The sequence below is a fragment of the Canis lupus genome, chromosome 12 (assembly GCF_011100685.1).
Source record: "Canis lupus familiaris isolate Mischka breed German Shepherd chromosome 12, alternate assembly UU_Cfam_GSD_1.0, whole genome shotgun sequence".
In the NCBI taxonomy this organism is placed as follows: domain Eukaryota; kingdom Metazoa; phylum Chordata; class Mammalia; order Carnivora; family Canidae; genus Canis; species Canis lupus.
The window spans coordinates 72,391,051-72,403,669 of record NC_049233.1 but is presented as its reverse complement, the minus strand read 5'-3'; the positions used below and the strand labels follow the sequence as shown (position 1 = coordinate 72,403,669).

General features: G+C 44.4%; 1 protein-coding gene and 1 long non-coding RNA gene across 2 annotated transcripts; both read left to right on the top strand.

Moving 5' to 3' along the window:
* Positions 1–2,387: 2,387 nt before the first annotated feature.
* Positions 2,388–11,545, top strand: LOC119876886. Its single transcript, XR_005368184.1, has 3 exons — positions 2,388–2,419; positions 7,997–8,096; positions 11,485–11,545. It is a non-coding gene; the product is annotated as an uncharacterized LOC119876886 (long non-coding RNA).
* Positions 2,776–5,429, top strand: TSPYL1 (TSPY like 1). The gene has a single exon (XM_038555013.1). The coding sequence runs from the start codon at positions 2,816–2,818 to the stop codon at positions 3,536–3,538; it is 723 nt and encodes a 240-aa protein (XP_038410941.1). The 5' UTR covers positions 2,776–2,815; the 3' UTR covers positions 3,539–5,429.
* Positions 11,546–12,619: the final 1,074 nt, after the last annotated feature.

Here is a 12,619-nt window from a genome sequence, read left to right as displayed (position 1 = left end):
TTCCAAAGCTTAGCCGAGATTTGGTCACCATGAAGAATGCTACTCAGGGTATCTGAGTCACAAGTAAAACCTACCAGACTAATACAGTCTCCATCCATTGTGATTATACCAATAGGTGTAACTTTCTAACTACTTTGTCATTTCTTATAATGTGGGCATGTTAATGCCTTTACATGTTGAAACAGACACTATTATAAGTTACTCTTCTCTATCAGAGTCATTTTATTTATTTTTTATTAATGTGTGTAGGTGGGTTATATTATCCATGAATTTCATATCAAGAAAATAAAGACTTGGAATGTGTGGATGGCTCAGTGGTTGAGTGTCTGCCTTCTGCTCAGGGTGTGATCCTAGGGTCCCAGGATGGAGTCCTGCATCGGGCTCCCTTAGTGGAGCTTGCTTCTCCCTCTGCCTGTGTCACTGCCTGTCTGTGTCTCTCATGAATAAAAAAATAATAAATTTTTAAAAAGTAAAGACTATTTCAGAAAATGCATGCTATAAAAAGGTGATAACAGGTCTGATAGGGTTTACAAAATACTGAATTTAGGTATTAGGAATAACTGATTTTCCTCTAAACAAAGAAAATCCTGGTGCACTTTCCTAACAAATATTAATAGGCTTGTAGATAGGGAAGTGGATAGGAGGGAGATAATTGTGTAACAATTTGACATTAAGTGAGTGAGGATAGTTTTATGTTTTTTAGGGTGTAACTTTACATTTTGTACAGAGAACACAAGCTCTTGAATTAAACTACTTGATTCAGATCATGGATCTACCTTTTTTTAAAGATTTTATTTATTTATTCATGATAGAGAGAGGCAGAGACACAGAGGGAGAAGCAGACTCCCTGCAGGGAGCCCGACGCGGGACTCGATGCCAGTCTCCAGGATCAGGCCCCGGGCTGAAGGCGGCACCAAACCGCTGCGCCACCCGGGAATCCCGGATCTACCTTTTTTTTTTTTTTTTTAAAGTATTTATTTATAAAGATTTTATTTATTTCCGAGAGACACACAGAGAGAGGCAGAGACACAGGCAGAGGGAGAAGCCGGCTCCCCACGGAGAGCCGGATATGGGACTCCATCCCAGGACCCTGGGGTCACACCCTGAGCCCAAGGCAGATGCTCAACCACTGAGCCCCCCAGGCAGCCCTATTTGTTTAGAGAGAGAGCAAGAGAGAATCTCAAGCAGACTCCACGCTCATTACAGAGCCCCGTGACCCCAGACCATGACCTGAGCCAAAGTCAAGAGTCAGATACTTAACCAACTGAGCCTCCCAGGTGCCCCAGGTTTACTATTATGTCATTTTGAGTTAAGTAACCCAGTGCCTCTTTGCCTCAATTCCCCAGTGAGTAAAATTAAGGCCATAACAGAGTTGTTCTTTATAAGAACTAAAATGTTGGGACGCCCGGGGGGGCTCAGCGGTTTGGGACCTGCCTTCAGTCCCGGTCGTGGTCCTGGGATCGAGTCCCGCATTGGGCTCCCTGCATGGAGCCTGCTTGTGTCTCTGCCTCTCTCTGTGTTTCTCATGAATAAATAGATTAAAAATCTTAAAAAACAAAAAGCTAAAATGTCTAGCACATCCTACAGCAAGATAGTTTTATGATAAGTGTCTTAGAGGATGAACAGTATCTGCCTAAAAAGAACGTTCTAGATAGCAAGATAACTGTGTCATGTAAGAGGGACACATATTCTTCTTAAGCCTCTAGGTTCAAAAAGAAAAGATAAGGAAAAACTTCCCCAATTAGTAGCCACAAGGAATACTAATACATCTGTGGAAAATAGCAACGCTACTTATTTTTTTCCCTACGTGACAAAATAACTTCTTGAGCACATGAGACTTGGTGTCGACTGAAATCCTGGAGTTCCTTCTTCATGCAAAGATTCTTCCTTAAGGAAAAGATTGCCTTCCCGCCCGGAAAATACACCGCAAAGCCCGCACGACACGCTTCCGGGGGGCAGCGCCGCGCAGGGCGCCGGTCACCCCGGAGCCGCCGAGGCCGCAGCCGCCCGCCGCCCGCCGCCCGCCGCCCGCCGCCCGCCGCCCGCCGCGTCCGCGCGCTCTCGCGAGATCTGCGGCCCTGACGTCAACCGCGCGGAGGCGCCGGCGAACGGACGGGTGGGCGGGCGCCCCCGACGCCGGCGGGGGACGGGGGGCGGTTGCCGTGAGGAGCGCGGACGTGCCCCCGTGGTTGCGCCGGCTGCTCGTGACCCGAGCGGCCTGGCGGGGCGGCGGGGCCCCTTCCCCCGAGCCTGCAGCCTCCCGACTCCCGACCGCGCCCGCGGGGACCCGGACCCGCGGCAGTCCGTGAGGAAGCTCCGTGAGGCGGCTCCGCGAGGAAGCTCCGTGACGAGGCTCCGTGAGGCGGCTCCGTGACGAGGCTCCGTGAGGCGGCTCCGTGAGGAAGCCGAGGCGTCACAGGTGATGGCGGAGCCCGGGGTGACGGCGGGGCCGGCGGCGGAGCCTGGGCTCCCGGAGGAGCGGGGAGCCCCCGCCGCCCCCGCCCCCGCCCCCGCGGACAGCGGCCCCCCAGCCCCGGTGGGAGGCGGCGGGCGTCGCGGTTCCGTAGCGACCGGAGCGGGGCGGGCGGAGGCCCCGCCCCCTAGCGAAGGCCTGGCAGCGGCGCCGGTGTCGGTGTCGGTGGCAACGGACGGCGGCCTGGAAAATGGGTGTGGGAGCGCCGGGGCGCGCGGGCCGGGTGCGGGGGGCCCTGCGGGGGCGTCGGACGTGCGGGCGGAGGAGACGGCCCCGGAGCTGCCGGCCCGCGACGGCCTCGCTTCGGCGGCGGCGGCGGCGGCGGCGGCGGAGGAGCCCAGGATGGAGACAGACCCGCAGGGAGGGGAAGAGCTGGCCGGGCGGGAGGGTGCCGGGGCGGCCGCGGGGCCCCGACGCTTGAGCCCGGATGCGCGCATGAACCCCCTGGAAGCCATCCAGCTGGAGCTGGACACGGTGAACGCTCAGGCCGACAGGGCCTTTCAGCAGCTGGAGCATAAATTTGGGCGGATGCGTCGTCACTACCTGGAGAGGAGAAACTACATCATCCAGAACATCCCGGGCTTCTGGGTCACGGCCTTCCGCAACCACCCGCAGCTGGCGCCCATGATCCGCGGCCAGGACGCAGAGATGCTGAGATACGTAACCAATCTGGAGGTAAAGGAGCTCAGGCACCCCAGGACCGGCTGCAAATTCAAGTTCTTCTTCCGAAGAAACCCCTACTTCAGGAACAAGCTCATCGTCAAGGAGTATGAGGTGAGAGCCTCTGGCCGCGTGGTGTCTCTGTCCACGCCCATCGTCTGGCGCCGCGGCCACGAGCCCCAGTCCTTCATTCGCAGGAGCCAAGACGTCGTCTGCAATTTCTTCACCTGGTTTTCAGACCATAGCGTCCCAGAGTCCGACAAGATTGCTGAAATCATCAAGGAGGATTTGTGGCCAAATCCACTGCAGTATTACCTGTTGCGCGAAGGAGTCCGTAGGGCCAGGCGTCGCCCAATTAGAGAGCCCGTAGAGATCCCCAGGCCCTTCGGCTTCCAGTCTGGTTGAGCTCTGCCGGGGAAGTATGCCCAAGCCCCCTGCCAGCTCCGGCTGGGCCTGTGCTTGGACGACAGAGACGGGTATGCCTGCCACCTTTTTCCCCCCCTCCCTTCCTGACGTTTCTACAACCTTTTTCCTCCGGACATTCAGTTTTCTCAACCTAAGATTGAAACTTTCAAGGCCGCCCTCCTTCCTTTCCACTGGCCGTCGTGCCGTTCTGCATTACCGGCTCGCGCTGCCTGGCCGTGATTCACGTCGCTCCTCAGCCAAGCAAATGATGCTGTAACTTGCATTACCTTTTGTGCACTGCATGGACCGTTTGTTTCCAGGGCCTTTGGTCTGGCTCTTAACCATCTGGAATCCTAGCTTTGCCCAGGAGCTCATTCTACCCACCTTGCTCTGTAGTACAGGCATGGAGCCTATGCACACTTGTGGGGCGGAGGGAGCAGCAACGCGCCACTTGGTCTCTGATTTATGCGACTCCACTGCTCTTCTTGCACCTGTGGTCACCTCCTACTGCCCACTACTGGCCATGCCCACCCACCTTGGGCTGCTACCTACTGGTGAATACCTAGCAGATTATTGTTGGCCCCATTATGTTGTTTCTGGTCAACAGGAATCCCTAGAACTGCTGGTGGACCCAGGGTTCCTGCCCCCAAAAGAACTCCTTGATTCCTCAGCTCCTCTTCCCTTCACTTTCATGATCTAGAACAATGTCAAGCTAGTGGTTAAAGTGACAAGTGAGACCTTATTCTCTTGGCAGGAGCAAGGATGATGATGTCCATTCTAAGTACCAGGCTTTCTCAGCCTCACCTATTAAATTCACACAACACCTAGGTATACCTCTTGTGCCTCTTCTCCTTACCCTGAATGTGATTAAATGCCAGGGTGGCAGTACACTTTCCCTCCATCTATCTCCTGTCTCTTTAGGAAAAAAAAAGTTATATTTCAAAAGCATCTGCAAAAGCAAGCCTTTTATTTTAATTTGGCTTTAGCTCTTCATTACTTAGGGACAGGTGCCCTGTAAAATAGTCCACTGGAAGCTCTTCCCTCTGCTCTCTTCCCAACCCTCAGCCCCCTTCAGCGACACCTAGAGGGCTTAAAGGGAGACACATCTAAATGAAAGGAAAAGGGATACCCTAGTACATGGTGGATGGAAGAAGTAGTTTTGATGGGTAACCTGAGCGAGGGAAACAGAAGACCACAGTCAAAAATGAGCAAGATAAAAATTGGGCTAAGATTAAGTAAGACTGGCTGACAGAGCCTTCAAATTAGAGGTTTTTTTCTGTCAGTAGTAATGGGAGGAGAAACACTTTTTCTCAGGATTTTCATGGGAGAATGGAAGGAGATTGGGAGTGTTAAATGTATTGCGTAGATAAGAGTTCTTTAAAGAAACAAAGCAACTTTGAGTGCCTTCTCTTGTTTTCATTTGACTTAATTTATGCAGAAGATTAATACTGTTGTTATTTCTCTGGTGTTTAGTAAAATAACTTTCTGCTTACTGGGGAAATTTGAGCTGTACAGGCTTTCTTTTTGCTTTCAATTGGGAATGGTTGAAAAAATAACAATTTTACTTTCTGGTAAGATACAGAGATTTACATGAAAATGAGATTTTTTGACTTCTTGTTTCTGTTTAAACTGTATCCTTAGAAATATAATTTGAATAAGTTGGTTTTGTCAGATTCTGAAGACTGGGAATTGTCTTCATAGAAAAAATAACCTACAAGAGATGTTTGGTTTGAGTGTCTTACTTTACCCTGGTAACAACTTAGTAATTGATGTGTCTTTTTTCCTAAATATACTTTGTGAGATTGCTCTGTCAAACTGGAAATGTACCATTGGCATATTTGTTTTTCCTTATATGTGTTGTTGTAAAATAAAAGCATGTTACTCTGCTAGATTTCTTATTCTTCACTCTGCCCACAAATAATGCATGAAGTAATTGTTCACAATAACAACAGATTATAGGATTATTAAAGTTCTAAACATAGCTAAACAGACATTAAGACATTCTTACAAAAGTAAGAAACTAGGGCACACTGCTGTACCTTGCCAGGTTGGGAGGGTTGTTGCTACGGGTTTGGCTTTAAAATGTTAACAATTATAAGTGCTTACTCATGACGTCACTTTTTTCCATATAGCTTGTGTAGCACCACCACTTTAATTCCTTAAAGCTTCCATTTCTGTCTCTGTAAGTGATATTCTAAGGTCATTCAGTTCTTTTTTTTTTTTTTTTTATTTACTTGCTCATTTAATAAGCAGTTTCTATCATAAGTTGTAAATTCTTCTGTCATACTTTTTCAGCTGTAAAAACTTGTTTATTGTTTTCTTCAAACCTCCCTGCCTTCTGTTGTGTCAGATTTTTCAAGGCCTGAGAGATAATTCGCCTGTCTTCCAGTTTTTCTGTTCCCCTTAAAGAAGATGAAATGTCTATTCTATTCTATTCTATTCTATTCTATTCTATTCTATTCTATTATTTCTATTCTATTTATTTAGAAATGTCTTTTCAAGTACTTGGTGTACTTACAGGGACTTCTGTTCCAGAAAATAATATGTAATTCATGAACAGCGAATTCCACAAATATTTACCAATAAGGCATTTTGTCGGGCCTTGGGAAGATAACAAGAATAAGAAGATAAAGTCATTCCTTTTATTGTTAAAGAATTGGGGAAACAGTGATACAGTAAAATGCAAATACATTTTTACAGGGTTTTCACTCTTTCCCTCTCTAGCTAGTTTGGAAGTTTGTGAAGGCAAAGAGATGATGGGGTATCCTTTGTGTCTCTCACTGCTTCTAGCATGTTTTGCACATGATATTGAATGATATTGAATGACAGATATTGAATGACAAAGTGAACAACTCAAATGGAAAAAAAGAACAAAATATCCTAGTACCCAGAAAGACTTGATGAGGTAATGGGAAGAAGATGGTTTTTCTTTTTTTTAAACATTTTATTTATTTATTCATGAGAAAGAGAGGCAGAGACACAGGCAGGGGGAGAAGATGGCTCCCTGCGCAATGTGAGACTTGATCCCAGGACTCCGGGGTCACTCTCTGAGCTGAAGGCAGATGCTCAACTGCAGATGCTCAACCACTGAGTCACCCAGGCGTCCCAAAAGATGGTTTTCAAGGCACTTGTAAAATTGGTGTAAAAAATCTTACAAAGCCCTTAAAAGCAAATTTCTTGTTTAAGTGATTAGAAAAGTCTAAACCCTATACATTTAACATCTCCCTTGCCATTTTACCAGAGCATTACGTAACTTTGGATCAACTTATATGTGCTTGGTTTTTGTATATTTTAAGGTGACTTACACTGGAGATAGAAGAGAGTTAGACTCTAGACATGTGCTTCCAGTACAGTAACCATTAGCCACCAGTGGCTACGAAGCACTTAAAGTATGTCTAGTCCAAATTTAGATCTGCTGTATAAGTATAAAATACACACTGAATTTCAAAAACTTAGTATGGAAAAAAATGTAAAATACCTTAATTTTGTATATTGATTACATATTGAAATAATGCTGTTGATATATTGATTAATACTAAAAAATATTTACCATTTTTTGTGGCTACTGGTAAATTTTAAATTACATCGCACAGCATGGTTTTAGGCTTCTTGAATATCTCGGAGTGTATAAAATACACATGAGTATTTAAACTTCCTCCCTATGAATTTTTTTGTGACTTTAAGACAAGGGTTATCTAGCTAAAATTTAAGATGGGTAAAGTATAGCTAGAGGCCAATGGGTAAAAAAAGGCTAAAAATGGAAGGTCTCTTATCAGCTTCTCCTTGAGTACCTAAGACAACATACTCAGTACTTTGGAAAACATAATGTGTAAAATTATGGATATAAGTATATCTGGGTCCCAAATTTGCCCTGATCGTTATTATATTGGTTATTTAAAGCAGTCTCTTAACAATATTTAGAACCTGTATCTTCATGTTTTTCTAGAATAAATTTTAATGTATATTTGGTTTATAAAAGTACATGAAGCTCAGAAAAGAAAATTTCAGTCATCAAATTACCATTTTGTGTATGTTAACATAGGCTCTAAAATTTAACAATTGGCCAGACACCAGAAAAAAATCCGAATCTAGCATTTCATTGTCAATTCAATGCTTACCACTTGAAGCATATTTTTTTTTTTTAATTTTTATTTATTTATGATAGTCACACAGAGAGAGAGAGGCAGAGACACAGGCAGAGGGAGAAGCAGGCTCCATGCACCGGGAGCCTGATGTGGGATTCGATCCTGGGTCTTCAGGATCGCGCCCTGGGCCAAAGGCAGGCGCCAAACCGCTGCGCCACCCAGGGATCCCTATATTTTATTTTTGAAAAGTAGTGTGGCCTTGCAGTGCAGTCTTACAGCAATTATTATTTCGCCTTGGTTATTAAGGTTGTCCTTGCTCTTGAGGAACTCACTGTCTCACTGAGGTATCTTTCCTTGAATGTTTCCTCTTCAGCAAATTCACATACTCAAACCAGTCACGTGCCCAAGAAAACAGGATTAACATGGCAAAGAGCCCCCGCCTCAGTACAGAGCTGAAGTCCTGGATTGTGGAGGTGACGTATTTATCCACTCATTATGCGTAGGGAGGTATTTGTGAGCAGTGCTTTCTGCATGTTTGCTTGAAGGGCTTTGTTTGAGCTCTGAAGGGCCACTCTAATCCATTTCCTCTGCCCTCTGGGGTTCTCCAGACTTGCAGGGGAGCTTCTGCAGGCCTGACAGGCCACATTAGGAAAATGTCTACTTTTTGGCTTTCACTTTTTCAGGATTTGCATTTAATGTAATGTTTTTTGAGAATAGGTCAGGAAGAAGTGTTCTATTAAAAAGGGCCACTTATGCTGCTGATTTTTATAAATACCAACATGTCTTATTAGTGGCCTGAAGAGACAGGGAAGACATGCTAGCTTTATTTATTTAAAGATTTTATTAAGTAATTTCTGTACCCAACATGGGGCTGGAACTTAAAACTCTGAGATCAAGAGATGCACGCTCTACTGAGTGAGCGGGCTAGGGACCAGGGCACACTAGATTTTTTTTTTTTAATTTTTTTTATTTATTTATGATAGTCAGAGAGAGAGAGAGGCAGAGACATAGGCAGAGGGAGAAGCAGGCTCCATGCACCGGGAGCCCGACGTGGGACTCGATCCCGGGTCTCCAGGATCACGCCCTGGGCCAAAGGCAGGCTCTAAACCGCTGCGCCACCCAGGGACCCCCACACTAGCTTTAAATTGGGATTAAGTCACAGTTTTACAGTCTACTACCTAACGCATTAGCCGAAATAAATACCTTTTCTGAGCTTTGGTTTCCTTGTCCACAATACAGGGATGATGATACCTGTATTATAAACTAATAATCTCCCAGGATTATTTGGAGAATGCCATTATAAGGTTGTAGAAAACTCATTTGAGAGTTTACTAGGTGCCAGGCACTGTGCTAAGGTCAGAGTGTGAAAATGCCAAGGACAATGGCTGGCATGTAATATAAATATTAATTTCCATTTATCTTCCTCTCCATTTTAATTTCACATTTTTACATAGTTATCTAGCCTAGTATTTCTCAAACCCAACTCCCATTATTAATAGCTGGTGAGTGTGGCACCTGGGTGGCTCACTCGGTTTAGCATCTGACTCTTGGTTTCAGGTCAGGTCATGATCTCCGGGTCCTGAGATCAGGCCCCACGTCGGACTCCATGCCCAGCACAGTCTACTTGTTACTCTCCCTCTTGCTCCTCCCCTGCCCTCTCTCTCATAAATAAATAAAATCTTTAAAAAAAAAAAATAGCTGGTGAGTTTTGAAAAAATTCTGCTATCTAGGCTCCACCCTCAAACCAGTTAAATTACATACAAAGGTACAGATTTGAGAATCATGGATAACCTTTCCTTGGACTCCTCAAGTGAGGGAACCTTACTCCCTTCCCAGTTTTGTTAAGTTTACTTAGAAATGCCCTGCCTTGTAACATCCAGATTGCCAAGCAGGCTCTCAGCACCCATATTTTGACCCATGCAGTCTCGCAGAATGTAATTACCCTGGTTCCACAGAGTTCTTTTAAGTCCTTAAAGATCATCCCAGATAATCCCGTCCTCCTAACAGCTCCCTGCCCCCTCCACCACCATCACCACAAACTTGGCTAGATAAAAAATCCTTCAATATTCCTTATCCATGGTGTATGCTAATAAACAGGATTCATTATGTCAGTTTTTCCTAAAGTCAAGTGCCCTGAACTGAACAAAGTAACATCCAAAGTAAGATTGGAATTCTTACCACCTATACTTTACAAAGTATCTTTCCTTAAGTGGATCTTGTGAGAACATTAGCTTTTGGGGCAGCAATATTACCCTTTCCATGTCTAGTAAGATTAAATTTTACCAAACCCTTAATTTTTTTTTAAAGACTTTATTTCTTCATGAGAGACAGAGAGAGACAGAGACACATGCAGAGGGAGAAACAGGCTCCACGCAGGGAGCCCGACATGGGACTTGATCCCGGGTCTCCAGGATCACATCCTGGGTGAAAGGCAGTGCTAAACTGCTGAGCCACCGGGGCTGCCCAAACCGTTAAATTTTGAAGTATTCACGTGATGCTGAATTAGGTTCCTTTATGTTCTACTTCATTGAAGTTTGTGTCCAACACTTTACATATATCTATATTAATTTTTATTAAATTGTATTAAATTTATTTTAATTATTTGTGTTTGGATGATCAATTATTCCTAATGAGTAATTTTACCTCCCTAATTTCATGTCATTTGCAAATCTGGTCTGTAGCCAGGTCATTGCTTAAGTTCTCCCAGGAAGCTTCCTTTCAGAGTAACACAGCCTCTTTAGGATCTTTCTGTAATATGGATCCACCTATTCTCCTCATTCCCACCCTCAGTTTAACTTTGTCCTCGGGCATCAGCAAACAAAGTTGGTACCTCTTTATAAATTAGGAATGATGTCCCCTTTAGGCTGAGGGATTAGAAAGTGTGCCAATTCCTCCTAGGTATGTGTCCATACCTGATGTACTTTCTCTTTCAATTTCCCTTGTCAAAAAAGGGAACAACTTAGTAATATTTTTACATTGTTGAGAGTCTCTTTTTTAACGGCAGTATTAATATTTTAATATTACTTCAACGGTGGTTTGAAATTTTTCTGAACAAAAAGCTGGAGAAATATTTAAAATGTTATATAGCTTATTTTTATCAGTCACCAAAAATAGAAAATACAAAAGTACACAGATAAAGGAATAATTGATAATTTTGGTCAACTTCTATCAAGGTAACAATAATACTCATATTTAAAAGATTGTTCTGTAACTGGAGACTTTAGGAAGTAAGTAGGAAGCACATACTATGGGGAAGAGTTGCCAGTGATGTTATTTCCTACAGTTCTAGATAGACCCAGTTGGGACATTACCCCAAATTGACCACATACATAGAAACTTCAGATTCATGTACTCCTCTACAAAGTTCTAGAAATATGGGTCTTCTCATTAAGGGCTTTATTTCAGCACACATTTCTTGAGGATGATGTCTACTAATCGAGCAGAGGTTTGCGTTGCAGAACCAGCCACAGCAACTGAATGGGTGATTCACGTTAAGCCTATGCATGTCTTCTGACCTCGTAGTAACTTCATTTCCAAGTCTTCATTTCTTTAAGCTTCAGACTCTGATTCTAGCACGGCAGCTTAGTATTGGGAAATGAGTATGTTCTCCACTTGCTTTCTAGTCCGTGTACTTACCCAGTTTGAATCCATTTACATTTTCTCGATCACATCGATAGTAGCTAATGTTGAGTGATAAATATGTGATCCCTACCACCTCACTGTTGTGTGGTAGCTCTTTCTTTGGTCATTTAAGTGACCAAAGATGTTACTAAAAATAGATACTCTTTTGTTTTTGGAATTTGTCATTGTTTTCTTTCTTTATTTTTTTTTTTTTTTTAAATTTTTATTTATTCATGATAGGCACACAGTGAGAGAGAGAGAGGCAGAGACACAGGCAGAGGGAGAAGCAGGCTCCATGCACCGGGAGCCTGACATGGGATTCGATCCCGGATCTCCAGGATCGCGCCCTGGGCCAAAGGCAGGCGCCAAACCGCTGCGCCACCCAGGGAATGTTCATAGCAGTTTTATTTGTCATAGTTGAAAGCTAGAATCAAATCAATGTCTACCAAAGGTGAATGTGTACATCACGATGTATTCATAAATGGCACATGACTCAGCAACAAGGAACAAACTACTGATCACGTAACAACATGGATGCATCTCAAAAACATTTTTATTTTTTATTATTTAAAAAAAAATTTATTTATTTATTCATGAGAGACACAGGCAGAGGGAGAAGCAGGCTCCATGCAGGGAGCCCGACGCAGGACTCCATCCCGGGACCCCAGGATCACGCCCTGGGCTGAAGGTGGTGCCAAACCGCTGAGCCACCCAGGGATTCCTCAAAAACTTTAAGTGAAGGATGCCAGAGAAGAGAGTACATTCTAGGGGCGCCTGGGTGGCTCAGTCCGTTAAGTGTTTGACTCTTGAGTTTGGCTCAGGTCATGGTCTCAGGGTTGTGAGACTGAACCCCAAACTTGGGTCCACCCTTAGTGCGGAGTCTGCTTAAAATCCCTCTGCCCCCCACCTCGCTGTGTGCTATCAGTCAATAAAAAAGAGTACATACTACATAACTCCATATATGTGAAGTTCAGTGGTTTGGGAAACTTAACCATGGTGATAGAAATCCAAAGAATGGTTGCCTCAGGGCTGTAGAGTAACTGGAAAGAAGCATGAGCAAACTTTCAGGGGTGATAGTGAGGCACCATTATCTTGATTTGGGCGATGATAACACAGACGTACCCATTTGTTAAAACCTGTCAAGTTGTACAATTAAGAGTCATGCATTTTAGTGAATGTAAGCTATAACCATAAATAATAGATTTAAAAATACTGTCATGAATTCAAAAATTGGAATTCTATTTGCCCATTTCCACTATTTTGACTTTTCTTCTGTGCTTAAATAAAAGCTGTTGACTCTGGGGTGCCCGAGTGGCTCAGATGGTTAAGCATTTTGCATTTGGCTCATGTTGGGACCTCCACGTCTTGGGGTCTA